Source organism: Leopardus geoffroyi, chromosome A1, assembly GCF_018350155.1.
Source record: "Leopardus geoffroyi isolate Oge1 chromosome A1, O.geoffroyi_Oge1_pat1.0, whole genome shotgun sequence".
Classification (NCBI taxonomy): Eukaryota; Metazoa; Chordata; class Mammalia; order Carnivora; family Felidae; genus Leopardus; species Leopardus geoffroyi.
This window is the reverse complement of record NC_059326.1, coordinates 137,643,761-137,661,387: the sequence shown is the minus strand read 5'-3', so window position 1 is coordinate 137,661,387 and position 17,627 is coordinate 137,643,761. Positions and strand designations below refer to the sequence as shown.

The 17,627-nt window shown below is 38.4% G+C and overlaps 1 protein-coding gene across 1 annotated transcript in view; it reads right to left on the bottom strand.

Moving 5' to 3' along the window:
- Nucleotides 1-8,775: 8,775 nt before the first annotated feature.
- FCHO2 (FCH and mu domain containing endocytic adaptor 2) overlaps nt 8,776-17,627 on the bottom strand; it is a 123,522-nt gene continuing 114,670 nt past the window's right edge. The window contains 4 exon segments of the mRNA XM_045495220.1: nt 8,776-11,200; nt 11,522-11,686; nt 15,213-15,277; nt 15,976-16,175. Of these exon segments, the coding sequence (XP_045351176.1) occupies nt 11,178-11,200; nt 11,522-11,686; nt 15,213-15,277; nt 15,976-16,175 (453 nt within the window). The 3' untranslated portion in view covers nt 8,776-11,177.

Sequence of the window (17,627 nt, the reverse complement as noted above, 5' to 3'; positions counted from 1 at the left end):
GGAAGATTGCTTGAGATGTATGCACTTTTTTTTTTAATGTTTTATTTATTTTTGAGATAGAGGCAGAGTGTGAGCAGGGGAGGTGCAGAGAGAGAGAGGGAGACACAGAATCCGAAGCAGGCTCCAGGCTCTGAGCTGTCAGCACAGAGCCCGACACGGGGCTCAAACTCACCACGAGATCATGACCTGAGCCGAAGTCGGTCGCTTAACCGAGCCACCCAGGCGACCCGAGATGTATGCACTTTTTAAAAAAGAGTGTGTCTGGGGCGCCTGGGTGGCGCAGTCGGTTAAGCGTCCGACTTCAGCCAGGTCACGATCTCGCGGTCCGTGAGTTCGAGCCCCGTGTCGGGCTCTGGGCTGATGGCTCAGAGCCTGGAGCCTGTTTCCGATTCTGTGTCTCCCTCTCTCTCTGCCCCTCCCCCATTCATGCTCTGTCTCTCTCTGTCCCAAAAATAAATAAACGTTGAAAAAAAAAATTAAAAAAAAAAAAAAAAAAGAGTGTGTCTTACATTTTACTTTCTAATATCAAAGCATTATTTCTATCTCCATAACTACAAATCTTCAAGATTATTTTTAATACCTACATAGTATCTCACCAAGTGCAAGTAATCCATTTAACCAGTCCTCCCAATTTTTCATATTATAAATAATGTTGCAACAAACATCTTTGTGTATACACCGTTGGTTACTTCTCTGATTATTTTCTTAGGACAAATTATCCAAAGTGATGAATTACTAAGTTAAACAACAGATGAAAAAAAATTTTTTTACTTTATTTTTAATTTTATTTTTTTTAATTTACATCCAAACTAGTTAGCATATAGTGCAGCAATGATTTCAGGAGTAGTTTCCTTAATGCCCCTTACCCATTTAGCCCATCCCCCCTCTCACAACCCCTTCAGTAACCCTCTGTTTGTTCTCCATATTTAAGAGTCTTTTATGTTTTTGTCCCCCTCCCAGTTTTTATATTATTTTTGTTTCCTTTTCCTCATGTTCATCTGTTTTAACTCTTAAAGTCCTTATATGAGTGAAGTCATATGATATTTGTCTTTCTCTGACCGACTACTTTCACTTAGTATAACAGCCTCTAGTTCCATCCACGTAGTTGCAAATGGCAAGATTTCATTCTCTTTGATTGCCGAGTAGTACTCCATTGTGTGTGTGTGTGTGTGTATATATATATATATATATATATGTATATATATATATACACACACCACCTCTTCTTTGACCATTCATCCATCGATGGACATTTGGGCTCTTTACATACTTTGGCTATTGTTGATAGCACTGCTATAAACATTGGGGGTGCATGTGCCCCTTCGAAACAGCACACCTGTATCCCTTGGATAAATGCCTAGTAGTGCAATTGCTGGGTCATAGGGTAGTTCTATTTTTATTTTTTTGAGGAACCTCCCTACTGTTTTCCATAGTGGCTGCACCAGCTTGCATTCCCACCAGGAATGCAAAGAGATGCTCTTTCTCTGCATCCTCGCCAACATCTGTTGTTGCCTGAGTTGTTAATGTTAGCCGTTCTGACAGGTGTGAGGTGGTATCTCATTGTGGTTTTGATTTGTATTTCCCTGATGATGAGTGATGTGAAGCGTTTTCTCATGTGTCGACCATCTGGATGTCTTCTTTGGAGAAGTGTCTATTCATGTCTTTTGCCCATTTCTTCACTGGCTTATTTGTTTTTTGGGTGTTGAGTTTGATAAGTTCTTTAAAGATTTTGGATACTAACCCTTTATCTGATATGTCATTTGCAAATATCTTCTCCAATTCTGTCAGTTGCCTTTTAGTTTTGCTGATTGTTTCCTTCGCTGTGCAGAAGCTTTTTATTTCGATGAGGTCCCAATAGTTCGTTTTTGCTTTTGTTTCCCTTGCGTCCGGAGACGTGTTGAGTAAGAAGTCGCTGCGGCCAAGATCAAAGAGGTTTTTGCCTGCTTTCTCCTCGAGGCTTTTGATGGCTTCCTGTCTTACATTTAGGTCTTTCATCCATTTTGAGTTTATTTTTGTGTATGGTGTAAGAAAGTGGTCCAGGTAAATTCTTCTGTATGTCGCTGTCCAGTTTTCCCAGCACCACTTGCTGAAGAGACTGTCTTTATTCCATTGGACATTCTTTCCTGCTTTGTCAAAGATTAATTGGCCATACGTTTGCGGGTCCATTTCTGGGTTATCTATTCTGTTCCATTGATCTGAGTGTCTGTTCTTGTGCCAGTACCATACTGACTTGATGATTACAGCTTTGTAGTATAGCTTAAAGTCTGGGATTATGATGCTTCCTAATTTGGTTTTCTTTTTCAAGATCGCTTTGGCTATTCGGGGTCTTTTCTGGTTCCATACAAATTTTAGGATTATTTGTTCTAGCTCTGTGAAGAATGCTGGTGTTACTTTGATAGGGATTGCGTTGAACATGTAGACTGATTTGGGTAGTATCGACATTTTAACAATATTTGCTCTTCCTCTCCAGGAGCATGTAATCTTTGTCCATTTTTCTGTGTCTTCTTCAATTTCTTTCATAAGCTTTCTATAGTTTTCAGTGTATAGATTTTTCACCTCTTTGGTTAGATTTATTCCTAGGTATTTTATGGGTTTTGATGCAATTATAAATGGGATCAATTGCTTGATTTCTCTTTCTGTTGCTTCATTGTTGGTGAATAGGAATGCAACCAATTTGTGTGCATTGATTTTATATGCTGCAACTTTGCTGAATTCATGAATCAGTTCTAGCAGTTTTTTGGTGGACTCTTTAGGGTTTTCCATATAGAATATCATGTCATCTGCGAAGAGTGAAAGTTTGACCTCCTCCTGGCCAATTTGGATGCCTTTTATTTCTTTGTGTTGTCTGATTGCAGAGGCTAAGACTTCCAATATTATGTTGAATAACAGTGGCGAGAGTGGACATCCCTGTCTTGTTCCTGACCTTAGGGGGAAAGGTCTCAGTTTTCCCCCCTTGAGGATGATATTTGCGTTGGGTCTTTCATATATGGTTTTTATGATTTCCAGGTATGCTCCATCCCTACTTTCTTGAGGGTTTTTATCAAGAAAGGATGCTGTATTTTGTAAAATGCTTTCTCTGCATCTATTGAGAGGATCATATGGTTCTTGTCCTTTCTTTCATTGATGCAATGAATCATGTTAATTGTTTTGCAGATATTGAACCAGCCCTGCATCCCAGTTATAAATCCCACTTGGTCATGGTAATTTTTTTAATGTATTGTTGGATCCGATTGGCTAATATCTTTTTGAGGATTTTTGCATCCATGTTCATCAGGGAAATTGGTCTATAGTTCTCCTTTTTAGTGGGGTCTCTGTCTGGTTTTGGAATCAAGGTAATGCTGGTTTCATGGAAGGAGTTTGGAAGTTTTCCTCCCATTTCTATTTTTTGAAACAGCTTCGAGCAAATAGGTGTTAACTCTTCCTTAAATGTTTGGTAGAATTCCCCTGGAAAGCCATCTGGTCCTGGACTCTTGTTTTTTGGCAGATTTTTGATTACTGATTCGATTTCCTTACTGGTTATGGGTCTGCTCAAATTTTCTTCCTTCCTGTTTCAGTTTTGGTGGTGTATATGTTTCTAGGAATTTATCCATTTCTTTCAGATTGCCCATTTTATTGGCATATAATTGTTCATAATATTCTCTTATTATTTTTATTTCTGCTGTGTTGGTTGTGATCTCTCCTCTTTCATTCTTGATTTCATTTATTTGGGTCCTTTCCTTTTTCTTTTTGATTAAACTGGCTAATGGTTTATCAATTTTGTTAATTCTTTCAAAGAACCAGCTTCTGGTTTCATTGATCTGTTCTACTGTTTTTTCGGTTTCAATAGCATTGATTTCTGCTCTAATCTTTCTTATTTCCTGTCTTCTACTGGCTTTGGGTTTTATTTGCTGTTCTTTTTCCAGCATAAGGTTAGGTTGTGTATCTGAGATCTTTCTTCCTTCTTTAGGAAGACCTGGATTGCTATATACTTTCCTCTTATGACTGCCTTTCTGTGTCCCAGAGGTTTTGGGTTGTGGTGTTATCATTTTCATTGGCTTCCATGTGCTTTTTAATTTCCTCTTTACCTTCTTGGTTAGCCCATTCATTCTTTAGTAGGATGTTCTTCAGTCTCCAAGTATTTGTTATCTTTCCAAATTTTTTCTTGTGGTTGATTTCAAGTTTCATAGTATTGTGGTCTGAAAATATGCACAGTATGATCTCGATCTTTTTGTACTTGCTGAGGGCTGATTTGTGTCCCAGTATGTGGTCTATTCTGGAGAACATTCCACATGCGCTGGAGAAGAATATATATTCTGCTGCTTTAGGATGAAATGTTCTGAATATATCTGTTAAGTTCATGTGGTCAGTGTGTTATTCAAAGCCATTGTTTCCTTGCTGATTTTTTTTATTAGATGATCTGTCCAATGTGAGTGGGTGTAGAAGTCTCCTACTATTATGGTATTACTGTCAATGAGTTTCTTTATGTTTGTGATTAACTGATTTATGTATTTGGGTGCTTCCACATTTGGCACATAAATGTTCACAATTATTAGGTCTTCTTGGTGGATAGACCCCTTGATTATGATATAATGCCCTTATGTATCTCTTGATACAGTCTTTATTTTAAAGTCTAGATTGTGTGATATCAGTATGGCTACTCCAGCTTTCTTTTGTTGACCATTAGCAAGATAGATGGTTCTCCATCCCCTTATTTTCAATCTGAAGGTGTCTTTAGGTCTAAAGTAGGTCTCTTGTAAACAGCATATAGATGGATCTCGTTTTCTTATCTATTCTGTTACCCTATGTCTTTTGATTGGAGCATTGAGTCCATTGACGTTTAGAGTGAGTACTGACAGATATGAATTTATTGCCATTCTGTTGCTTGTAGAGTTGGAGTTTCTGGTAGTGTTCTCTGGTCCTTTATAATTTTTGTTACTTTTGGTATTTGTTTATTTATTTGTATTTTCATCTTTTCTCCCCTCAGTCCCCCTTAAAATTTCTTGCACGGCTGGTTTAGTAGTCACAAACTCCTTTAATTTGGGGAAAACTTTTTATCTCTCCTTCTATTTTGAATGACAGCCTTGCTGGATAAAGAATTCTTGGCTGTATATTTTTCTGATTCAGCACATTGAATATACCCTGCCACTCCTTTCTGGCCTGCCACGTTTCTGTGGATAGGTCTGCTGCAAACCTGATCTGTTTTCCCTTGTAGGTTAAGGACTTTTTTTCCCTTGCTGCTTTCATGATTCTCTCCTTGCCTGAGTGTTTTGGGAATTTGACTATGATATGCCTTGTTGATGGTAGATTTTTGTTGAATCTAATGGGAGTCCTCTCTGCTACCTGGATTTTGATGTCTGTGTCTTTCCCCGGGTCAAGAAAGTTTTCTGCTATGATTTGCTCACATAACCCTTCTACCCCTATTTCTCTCTCTTCCTCTTCTGGGACCCTTATGATTCTGACGTTCCTTTTTAATGAGTCACTGATTTCTCTCATTCTTAAATCGTACTCTTTTGCCTTAATCTCCCTCTTTTTTTCTGCTTCATTATTTTCTGTTGGTCCTCTATATTACTGATTATCTGTTCTGCCTCATCCATCCTTGCCACCGCAGCATCCATCCATGATTGCAGCTCAGTTATAGCATTTTTTATTTCACCCAGGCTAGCTTTTGCTTCTTTTATCTCCACAGAAAGGGATTCTAATCTGTTTTCAAGAACTCCAGCTAGTATTCTTATTATCGTGATTCTAAATTCTGGTTCAGGTATCTCACTTGTATCTGTGTTGGTTAAGTCCCTGGCTGTCGTTTCTTCCTGCTCTTTCTTTTGGGGTGAATTCCTTCATTTTATCATTTTGAAGGGAGAGAAGGAATTAATGAGGTAGAAAAATTAAAATAAAATTAAAAATATTAAAATTAAAAAATTACACACACACACACACACAAAATAAATGATGCTAGATCCTAGGTGTGTTTTGGTCTGGATGTTGAAAGTGGCTTGATAGATTAGAAAAAAAAGGGGGAGAAAAAGAAAAAAAAAAAAGGAAATTGTTTGAAAATTTGAAAAAATGAATACACTGAAGTAGACTAAAACTAAATGATGGAAGTAAAATAGAATTTTATTATTTTTTTTTTTAATTTTTTTTTTCAACGTTTATTTATTTTTTTTGGGACAGAGAGAGACAGAGCATGAACGGGGGAGGGGCAGAGAGAGAGGGAGACACAGAATCGGAAATAGGCTCCAGACTCTGAGCCATCAGCCCAGAGCCCGACGCGGGGCTCGAACTCATGGACCGCGAGATCGTGACCTGGCTGAAGTCGGACGCTTAACCGACTGCGCCACCCAGGCGCCCCTATTATTATCATTTTTTAATGTTTATTTCTGAGACAGAGACAGAGCACGAGTGGGGGAGGGGCAGAGAGAGAGGAAGACACAGAATCCGATGCAGACTCCAAGCTCCGAGCTGTCAGCACAGAGTCGGACACGGGGCTCGAATTCACAAACTGTGAGCTCGTGACCTGAGCTGAAGTTGGTCGCTCAACCAACTGAGCCACCCAGGCGCCCCTAAAATAGAATTTTAAAAGATTTACCCAAAAGTAAAAAGTATAGTAGAAAAAATATTTTAATAAAAATTGAAAATAAAAATGAATTTTTTCTCTTTCTGTAAGAAAAAGAGAAGAGAAAAAAAAGAAAATTGAATAGTTGGGCCGGTTAACAGACTGAAATACTACTGAAATTACTTCGTTTTCCCCTGGAAGTCAAACTATGAAGTGCTTTATAGTCCATAAACTAAGGCAGTGAGACTTGTGTTCTTGAAGACTGAGGTTGGCCCCGTTGGATAGGGTTTAGTGTAATGGTTCCGTTCTCCACTAGATGGCACTGCTAAGCCTACTTGGGGGATTGTTGGTGCGTTCGTAGGTGCATGAGCACATGCGTGGGAGTGGTGAAAATGGAGTCACCCAGCTACCCAGTCTCTAGTATCAGAACTCTGTTCTCCCTGATCAGCAATCACGCACCCATTCTTCGTCTTCAGCTTCTGTCCACTGCCTGCTTCCACACGGTCCGTGACCAAGCCCCAGGCAGTACCTCTCTCCCGAGTTTTGTCTCAGATGTGACTGTTTTCCCTGCCCCCCCCCCCCCCCCACTTCTGAGGGACTGGGGCTTTGACCCGTTCTGCCCCTCTGCTGAGGGTCTCACGGAGCAAACGGCTGAAAGCCGGCTGCACCCAGGAACATTTGTGGGACCGTGCTGCTGCCGATGCCTGGAGACTGCAGGCAGGTACCAGCCTGCCCCAGAAAAAGTTCGCAAGCAGCGTTTCAGGGATTATGGAAAAGCACAACACATCTGGCACTAAGCTTCAACCCCAATGACCTCGATCCAGCACCAGCAAATGTGGCCGTTCTCTGGGGTGTGCTGGGCACAGGTGGCCTCATAGCCTCTACCAAATGTCCTCCCAGCAATGGAACTGCTTCTCCCCGTGTGGCCCAAGAACCTTCCGGACCCCGCTCTGCTCCTGGAGATTTGCCCTTCTTACCAGGGCACTGCCAGGTATCAAGCTGCGGAGTTTCCGACTGCGCTCCCCATTTACGGTCGTAATGGAATTTAAGCCCTCTCCTTTCTCCCTTTTTAGTTTAGTCCCTGCGGCTGTTTCCAATTTTCCACTGTCTCTCCAGCTGCTTTTGGGGAGGGGTGCTTTTCCTATAATCTCCCCCCCATCTCCATCCTCTCTCCTGATGCAAAAGTGGCTCCCTGTCCTCCGCTGCTTCTCTCTCCCCAAGTTCACCTCTCCGCGTGTACCTGCTCAATTCTGTGGTTCACGTTGTGCAGATTGTTGTGTTAATCCTCAGATCAGTTTTCTAGGTGTGCAGGATGGTTTAGTGTTGGGCTGGCTGTATTTCATGGGTGCAAGACGCACAAAAAACTTCCATGCTGTTCTGCCATCTTGGGTCCTCTCCAGATTTTTTTTTTTTTTTTTAAGGCTTTGGTTTCTTTTAATTCCAGTTTAGTGAACATACAGTGTTAAAGGCTTTGGTTTCAAAGTACTCAATACAAAGGTTATACTGATACACTCTTACTAAAGATAAAAACAAAAGATTTTCAAGTTTTCCCTGCTCACTGCTGAATTTATTTTTAAAAACGGGTGGGCGGGGGGTGGGGGGGTGGGTTGGGGTCTGTCTGTATCAGTCAGAAAAATCTGTGGCTGACTTACTGGCCAGCTCACCTTCAGCCATTGCCAGCCTCTTCTCCTTTGGCCACTTCTATTATAAAGGCTACTTGCTTTGTTTGCTTCTCACACACAATTCTGGAAGACAGGATAGAAGCACAAATGTGGTGAAAGCTTCCGGAAAAGCTTTTACTCTCCTGACAGAAAGGACAGATAAACCAGGAACTGCCCCTTCCCCAGCTTTGGATGTAAACATACATTCTGGACCTGCAACAGCCATACTGTAGCATAAGGAAAAGGCCAAAAACCCCACTTGTTCTGACCAATACCAGCAACAAATGAAGAGTAGGGTTGCTAAGCAGCTATCTGGAGGAAAGTCTTTGGTAGAGCTTGACATCAATTTAAATATATTTAGAAACCATACGTGAGAAAGTGTATTTAAATATGTTTAAAAATCACTTTCAAAAAATTTCTGCATCTTGGGGTTATAATGCAAATGAAGTTTTCCTATATAACCAGTTGAACTAAATTAACAGAGCAATCTGTATGCCTGTCAAAATGGTGATACCATGTTCAAAACCATGTCCTAACCATAGCTATTACTATCAATAGGGGTACAAAGACACATAAACCAACTGATAAATTATATATTACATGTTTATTAAGGGCACAACTTTTATGTAAAATTTACATTTTATGAAAAAATCAAAAATATTTACAAAATTGTGTAAGATAGATTTGCATTGTTCTAATTACAACTCAAAGTAGTAAATAACATTTCTTAAAAACTCACATTTGTTAGAGTTCTTTGTTTACAAATTCTTGGTTAAAGAGGCAGCTACAAAGTTTATCACTATACAGCAGCAAGAACCAGCTTGCTAAATACATTTCCCATTGAAAATCTACTGGTCTTTTTTACACCATTAGTGGATTTTTAAATGAAAAAAAAAATCAATATAAACTCATATGGCTTCAAAATTGTAGCCTGCGCCTAATACAAATGTAGGTATTGACACTTGGCATGAAGACTGTGGTAATCAGAAAGTGCAGAAGTTTAACCATTTTACTAATCTGTACATGTTTTAGGTAATACTTGATTCGAAACAAACCTGGTGAGTGTAACTGTGTCTGAAGTCCAGTAATAAAGTATTAACTGCCCACAGAAAGCAGTGTAATTGCAAAGCAGTTACATTTAAGATTCCAGTAAGAGATTGTAATTGGCATTTAAAAGAGCACAACATAAGAGTTAGAAATTCCCATTTTGCTATTTAGTGAAGATGAACATTTCAGCAAATTGTCTTAATATGCTGCTTTAGTCAAATCTAAATGTCGAATTGGGCTAATACTGAATATACTTAAAAAGCACATACTGTGTTCTATGTATTGCTAATAAGTAGATTTTCTGCTGTATTTAGTAGAACAAGATGTTACATAAATGTCTAGTAGTAGGGGTTTTAATGTTCTGTAAAGCTTAACAGAATAATTAGTGGTTTTATATAAATTATCATATATAACAATTTATCACTTCTACGTAAAAGGCAGGACATTGGTATTTATAAATAAAATTCCCACTTGTAAATTATGAAACTGTCCAAAACATTTTAAGTCCTTCAATTAGGATTCGCTATAAAGTTAGGTTTTTTTACTATTTAATATTAGTAGTTCAAGAAATGCTTAACCCAATCCATCACTTCAAATCCTCTCCCAATTTCTAGCAGTTGGCAATTAACCAATAACATACAAATTGGTAACTGTCCCAATTGTTGAAATGAAAACAAACGGCAGTACTTCTCCAATGCCAAAACTAATCTTCTCTAAAATGTGTTCCTCACGAAATACAAAACTCATGCCCCCAACACATTCATTAAATGTATAAATTTCCAATGATAAATAGAATGAAAGGAAGTGTCAAATTGAGGATTAAAATAGCAGTTACCAAGTTACCTTTAGTTTTTCATATTGGTTTTATGATTTACGTACTTAGGTGGAATATCTGAAGGTAACTTTTCTTCCCCTGTAAACATAGGCGATTAGGTGTATTTCTCTTTCTATCGGCTACAGTGTATCACTAAAGAAGTGAGCCAGGATTTTTAGGTACAAATTAACCTTTAGTTACTCTGAATTCCCTTCCCAATTGAGGTCAAGATATTTACAAAATGGCAATTATCTTGTAAAAATGCTTGACCACTCTAACACTGAATAGAAGAGCCAGACTGTGAAGGGAAAAAAAGTGAGGCACATTAACGAACACAAACCTGGATAGGCACATTTCTGGCTTTTGTTATTGTTTTAAAAGGCACACATTATGCAATCCATATAAAAATAAATTAAATCTACAGCATTAATTCTTAAAAACAATCACAAATTCTATAAAGTTAACTAACTGCAGAAGTAAATTTCTCTGCTGTCTTTTGCAAGCTTATTTTAAAACACATTGCACTTGAGAATTAAAAAAATCATATAAAACACCATTTACACTTTATTAATGTTTCTATGAGATTCAAATTATACATTTTTTGCGTACACCTTGGACTCTGGTCTGATTACTTTATGGCACATAACTCAATTTGATTGAGTGTTCAGAATTAACGTTATCCAAAACTTAGAATTCACGTTCTGTCTCCATTCAATATCAAGCTTAGGAAATTTCAAACCTATCTCTGACTCTAAAAATTTATGGAAAGCTGAATTATTTGGTGCTTGCTCTCCTGAAATTTTAGGTCTGATAATACACTATATAACTCAACATAGACACTGAAGACAATATGAAATTTCAGCCTAGGAAAACTTCATTTTACTGAGAATCTCTACAAATGTGCTTCTGGAATATTGCAGTTGATCATTAACAGCGATGAAAATCATTTCAGTGCTATTGCTTTTGATGACTCACTTCAAAAGTGCAATTTAATGTTTGTAATCAGTTCTCAAATGTGTGTACGTTCAAAGGACCTAAAAGAAGATAGAATCGTGTTGGAAAGAACAGACAATGCAGGATGTCAGACTTGTGCTTCTGTCTCGAGCCAACCCGTTTCCCAGGTCCATCAGCAATCTGCCAGGTATCGTCCTGAAAAACACCAAGCAGACCCATGCAATTACAATTTCAAATGAACTCAAAGGACGACATTTTCACTGTGGTTTCAGACACAAAACCCTAGTTCCCATCTGCTGTTTATGACACATGAGAATCCGATCACAGGTGTCCATGTATACTGACCACAGTTATTCTCTCCCAGGTGTGTCTCTACCTGGCACTTTGTACCAAACGTCGAAGAAGAAATTTTCCATGACTAGATGATAAACTGCTTGACAGTTTATAAAATAGTTGCTTAGCAGCACACTGTTAGAATGTTCCCAGGTACACTAAAAACAAAATCTCTCAACTTACCAGTGGCAAACCGCTTCTTTACTAAGGAAAGCCTATAGCCAGTGCCTACAAGTTCAATATCTACTCCCGAGAGGGTACTTCCCTCGCTGAGGAACTGCACTGCAAGTGTTGTGGGTTTACTAGGTCCTTCTGAAAGATCAAATTTTGCTCTGAGGGACCCAGAACCTACAAGGAAAAGAATAAAGAACTTACCCAGGGCAACATAAAATTAACAGAAAAAACAAATAAGATAAACTATGTTCTATGCCAAATGCATAAAATGTATATAGTAAACACATCAATGTCCTGTGTTCAAATCAGACTTGATTCAAAGAATCTGAATTAAGTCGTCTTTTTTTAATTGATTTTTTTAATGTTTATTTATTTTTGAGAGAGACAGAGGATGAGTGGGGAGAGAGGGAGACGGAATCCAAAGCAGGCTCCAGGTTCTGAGTTGTCAGCACAGAGCCCAATGTAGGACTCAATCTCACCAACTGTAAGATCATGACCTGAGCCAAAGTGGGATGCTTAACTGAGCCACCTAGGCACCAGTGAATTAAAAGTACTCTTAATCCTTGCTTTTCTTTGACTTAAAACACCCCTGTAGATCTGTATTGAGATTCAACATGATACAGACACATGTTGAAGTAAAAAAAAAAGTCAATGTGGGCAGTTCAGAGGAAAGAGCTTAGAGTAGTAGTGCGAGTAGGAATAAAGTCCAAAAACAATGATGACAGTCAACTACCATATTACAGGGATGGGAGAAGTAAAGAAGGAAAGATAGCTAAGATTAGGAAAGCTGTATCAATATTATTATTTTCTTTTCCCCTTCTTAAAATTTAACTTGCCTATCATGCCAAATACAGCTGACCTTTGAGCAACATGGGTTTGAACTCTATGGGTTCACTTTAACAGAGATTTTTTTCATTCGGTGCAGTGCTCTTAAGTGTATTTTTTGTTTTTTCTGATTTTATTTCCTTTTATCTAGTTTATTTTAACAGTACAGTATATAACACATAAAACCTACAAAATACCTGTTCATTGACTGTTTATGTTACCGGTAGAGCTTCTGGGTAACAGCAGGCTGTTAGTAATTAAGTTTGGGGTGGGGGGGCAAAGTCATACATGGATTTTTGACTACACAGGTCCACCAGGGTGAGTGGTGTGCGGGGGCTTGGCACTTCTAACCCCTGCATTGTTCAAGGGTCAACTAGATATTTGAGATGTCTTCTTTTCAGTCTAACCATTTATTCTACATACCTCAGTCTAACAGTATGCCAGAAACTGTAAAGCAAAAAATTGTGATGAATATGAGAAATGCTACAAAAGTGCTCTGAATTGCTATGGGCACAAAAGCACATAAAATGATGGTGGAGAGGACAGTGTGAATTGAAGGCAGGGGTAACTACAGGTAGAGAGGGGAGAGAATACAGTGCCTTTAAGGGAACTGCATGCATATCAGAAGACCTAGAGGATAGGATACAAGAGGGGCAGAAGACTAGAATGGTAGGAAGGAACAAGCTCCAAGTATCTTTACATGCCACGATAAAAAATAATCATAGGAAGTCACTAAAGATAAAGAAGACAAAAACAATTCAGATTAGGGTCTTAAAAGGGGACAGAGGTACAAGGTGCCAGGTAGGGAAACCAACTGAAAGTCAATAAAATAGTGTAGGATTCTAGGTGACAGTTGAAGTGGATCTCAATCAGGCTAAGGGAAAGGAAAGAAGAAAATGCATTTGAAAAATATTTCAGAGTTGGAATCGAGAGGGGGAAAGGAGGAGGAGTCTCAGAGTGTGCCCAGGTTTCCAGTCAAGGAAAACAGAACCGCTAGGTAGCAGGAGCAATATTCTAGGATACACAGAAGTAGAACAGCACAGCATAACCCTGATCCATCCTGCACTACTGTGCCTCATGGCACAGATCGGCTGGGAGGATGAAATGCTGCCTAATTCTTAACCACCGTCCAAGCCCAAGTCCTCCTTAGACTTGCACAATTCTCTTGATAGGCAATTCAATTCTGTGAAAGTTCTACAGGCCAAGAGCAGCCACCTTGGCAAATCTTAAACTTGAAAATTATTTCCTGTCCCTCTTCTGGGCATAAAGCCAGAGCAGAAACAATTTCTATTGTACAGTATCCTAATTTGCATATTTCTTTTTAAAGGTTAACCAAATCAGAACATTTATAGTATTTTTCCATTTCCTCACATAGATATCCTGATTCCTGAACAGCAGAGGAAAAGTATTCATCTATCTGATTAGAAAATTTGTACCCTGTTTTTGAGGAAACAATTTCCCTTGTTAGTACTTACAATAGTATAGTTTCATTAAGTAGGGGGAAATATGTATTCTCATTTTCCTGCTAGCTGGTTACATAAGCCCTCAGTTCAAACAGGATTTCTGGTTTACTTCCAGATTTAACTAGGAATTTCAGTTTTGTCCCCCCAGAAGCGATACAGCTCAAGCAGAAGTCAGCACCTCTGGCACATGAAAATAGGCAACAAAGGAACTGTAGATCAGCTTGGTTATTTCACCAAATAGGTGGTTCTCTAGTAAAAGAGTGATTCAGCATGACATGTATAAACAGCCACTATAGATATATTCCTGCTACTTGATACAGAAATACATAGGAGAAAAACCAGGGATATGATTTATGTTTTGATCACATTACGCTTAAAGTGTTCAAAGAGAAAAAGCTAAGCAAAATTTGAAAAGCTAAAAAAAAAAAAAAGTCCTACTTAGTAATAGGAAAAGTTATTGGAGGTTAAGTAGGCATCCAAAAAAGAGCAAGAGAATTCTCTTATTTTTTTTTTTAATTTTTTTTAATGTTTATTTATTTTTGACAGAGAGAGAAAAAAAAGCACGAGCGAGGGAGGAGCAGAGAGCGAGGGAGACACAGAATCCGAAGCAGGCTCCAGGCTCTGAGCTGTCAGCACAGAGTCCGATGCGGGGCTCAAACTCAGACTGCGAGATCATAACCTGAGCTGAAGTCAGAAGCTCAACCGACTGAGCTCCCCAGGTGCCCCAGGAGAATTCTCTTAAGAGAAAATAGGAATAATTAATGTTAAAGACTTGATTGTCCTGGAAATTACATTCTAAACTGAGTTAGGGAAGACAAGACAGAGACCAGCCAGCAGAGATTTTTCCTTTGCCTTGTGAGCACAAACAGATACAGACTTGGTGGGAGTAAGCAATTAACTTGTTTCTCCTTAAAATAATTAGCAGAGAAGTAAAGGCTGTTGATGGTTAGTTTTACTAAGGAGAAATGACCAGGAAAAGTTCTCTTGGAAAGTGAAGTAGGCAAACAAAGAGGCTTTTGAAAGCCTGCAAGCTTCTACATGATTTCTGGGAGGACAGGAGGACCCCAGGAACAGAATGAGCTAAATGGTATATTAAATCAGTTTCAGTTATCAGGTCACTTGAAAATACCTAATAATATTCTCATGTGAATGTATGCATTTACATAGTATTTATAAAGTTAGAGCAAAACAAATCATTTTTCTTACAGAGAAAGCATATTCAATCTAGAGGGGAAAAATGGGTTCTGAATGTCAACTGGTCCACTCTTATTTAAGGTATTAACTTCCATCTAGTGGTCAATTCTAGAACTGAAGGCATGAAAATCTAGGAAAAAACTGTCCATAAAAATGCCTCAAAAATCAATTTTCATGGACACTGAATTACAAACAAAAAGGCATACACACACACTTACCTCCATTTTCTGATTTTTCTGAAATACCAGACAGTTTCCAAAAGGCTTTCATTTGTTCTGCATTCCTATAAGAACAAATATCTTCTGATTAAGTGTCTAGTATAGGGGCTTAAAAATGGATGGGCTGTCAATAAATGAATACATTGTAAGTATTTCACCAAAACAACTATAGGGCTAAATTTACTTTCAGTAGTATCACCAGGTGATAATGTGTTTACGATGTAAGTAAATATAATGCTATATCTTAATGGAAGTTTACTAAATTACATAATTCTTCTAGTCAGAAAAAGGAACACTGAAAATATATGTGGTTCAGTACCTTTATTACTGAAGGACAACAAACTTTTATTAAACAGTGAAGAATCTAGAGTGTTAGTCTATACTAATTCAGGGAACAAGAGAGGTAGTTAAGAGATGAGAATTCCTAAACTATTAAGACAGGTGTTCTTACAGAGATGATAGATGCTATATTTACCCCTCTAAAATAATAAGTATTATTTTTTAGAAAACTAAAGTTGATGGAGGTTAAGTGATTTACCTAAAGGCAAAGTTTACTGAGTCATTCAAGCCTGGGTGGTGAACGCAAACTTACTTTTGGATTGAGGCTATTGTGATTTGACTAGTAAGATGAACAGCATCTTTTACACCACAGTTTTTATGGTAAAATGCACGAATACTTTTCAAGCTTACAACTTTGAAAATGGGTTCTACGAGTTGGAGCTTGCAGCAAAATTTAGCACGAATTCAGAAAACTCAAATTTACCATATTGCAGGGGGAAGGGACTGCATATTTGTGACTCCTCCATCCACTGGTACCACCACCTGTATGTTTGAAAGCACGCTCGGTGCCACCATAGCTTCTGGGTTGTACTTATAATCCACTCTAAGATCTGTGGTGCCAGCACTACACTTCCAATATGTTGCAAGATTTAGAGGAGTGGACTGAATACCATTTGATGATACCTTTAAAGAGAAAAAGAAAAAAGTTAGTTTTTGCCCAAAAAGTAAACAAGTCATGCTGAAGACATGTATGCTTGAACACAACGAGTTCTCAGAATCAAAAATAATGATGGAAATATCATTAGGCAGAAGAAAGCAGGCTTATCTCCGAGGAGTAAGAGCCAGTCTCACAGTGTGGATCTAGGACTACCCACATCAAAATGTCCATGACAGTTGTGCAAAATACACATTCCTATAGGTCCAAATGCAGAAAATCTGACTCAACTGCTTAGGTGCTAGGTCCAGAAAGAAGTATGTCATCAGGTGATTCTTCTTTATGCATGTTAACTTAAGAATCCCTTTCAACATCCAACACAGAATTCAATTCTAAGATTCCTTACGAATTAGAAGAATTTAAATTAAAAAAAAAAAAAAAAAGGATAAGTCACCAGGCAATACTGCAAGTCTGGAATTAGAATACTTCCGTACTTCAAGTGTTTAATTTTAATCACATGACCCCTAGTAAATGGTGCAATTCCTTCCCATTCTTTAGATCCTTGCTCAAGTTAACTCCTTTTTAATGAGACCTACCCTGATCACCCTGTTTAAATGTACACTAACATTGCATTTCCAGTTTTCCTTATTGTTTAACCAACTGAGCCACCCAGGAACCCCTCAGTTTTCCTTATTGTGAACACTATGCCTTTTTTCCAGATAACAAAACATACATACATACTACCTCTCATGCTATTCCTGGCAATTAGCAAGCACTGAATAATAAATGTTTACTGAATTAAGAATAATGAATACCCGGAATAAACTCTAAGCCTACTTAAGTCGCACCACTTTCTATTCCTTATTTATTTCCCAAAAACGTAAGCCATATTAATACAATTACTCTATTAAAATTTCACATAATACATTAAGTATATGAATTAGGAAATTTATCCCTTAGCATTCTTACTCCCCATTGTTAACACTGTAGGCACGCATGCACAGATCTCATTATTTCTTTTTTTTAATTTTTTTTTAACGTTTATTTTTGAGAGAGAGAGAGACAGAGCATGAACGGGGGAGGGTCAGAGAGAGAGGGAGACACAGAATCTGAAACAGGCTCCAGGCTCTGAGCAGTCAGCACAGAGCCTGACGCGGGGCTTGAACTCACAGACCGCGAGATCATGACCTGAGCCGAAGTCGGACGCTTAACCGACTGAGCCACCCAGGCGCCCCTAATTATTTCTAATGGCTGTAGTAATTCATTTAATCATTGTCTTCTATAGATGTGTGCTCACATGGTTTCCATACAGTGCTGCAGTGAAAATCCTTTGCACCTTATCTTCTTTTTTTCCTCCCATGTGTGCTATTTTTGACAAACTGATTTCTTGAAGTGGAATTAAAGGTTTGACTATTCAGCAGTTTAATCCAACAGCTATTCAACAATCTAACAGAACTGCTTTCTAAGAAGTTCGATTAATT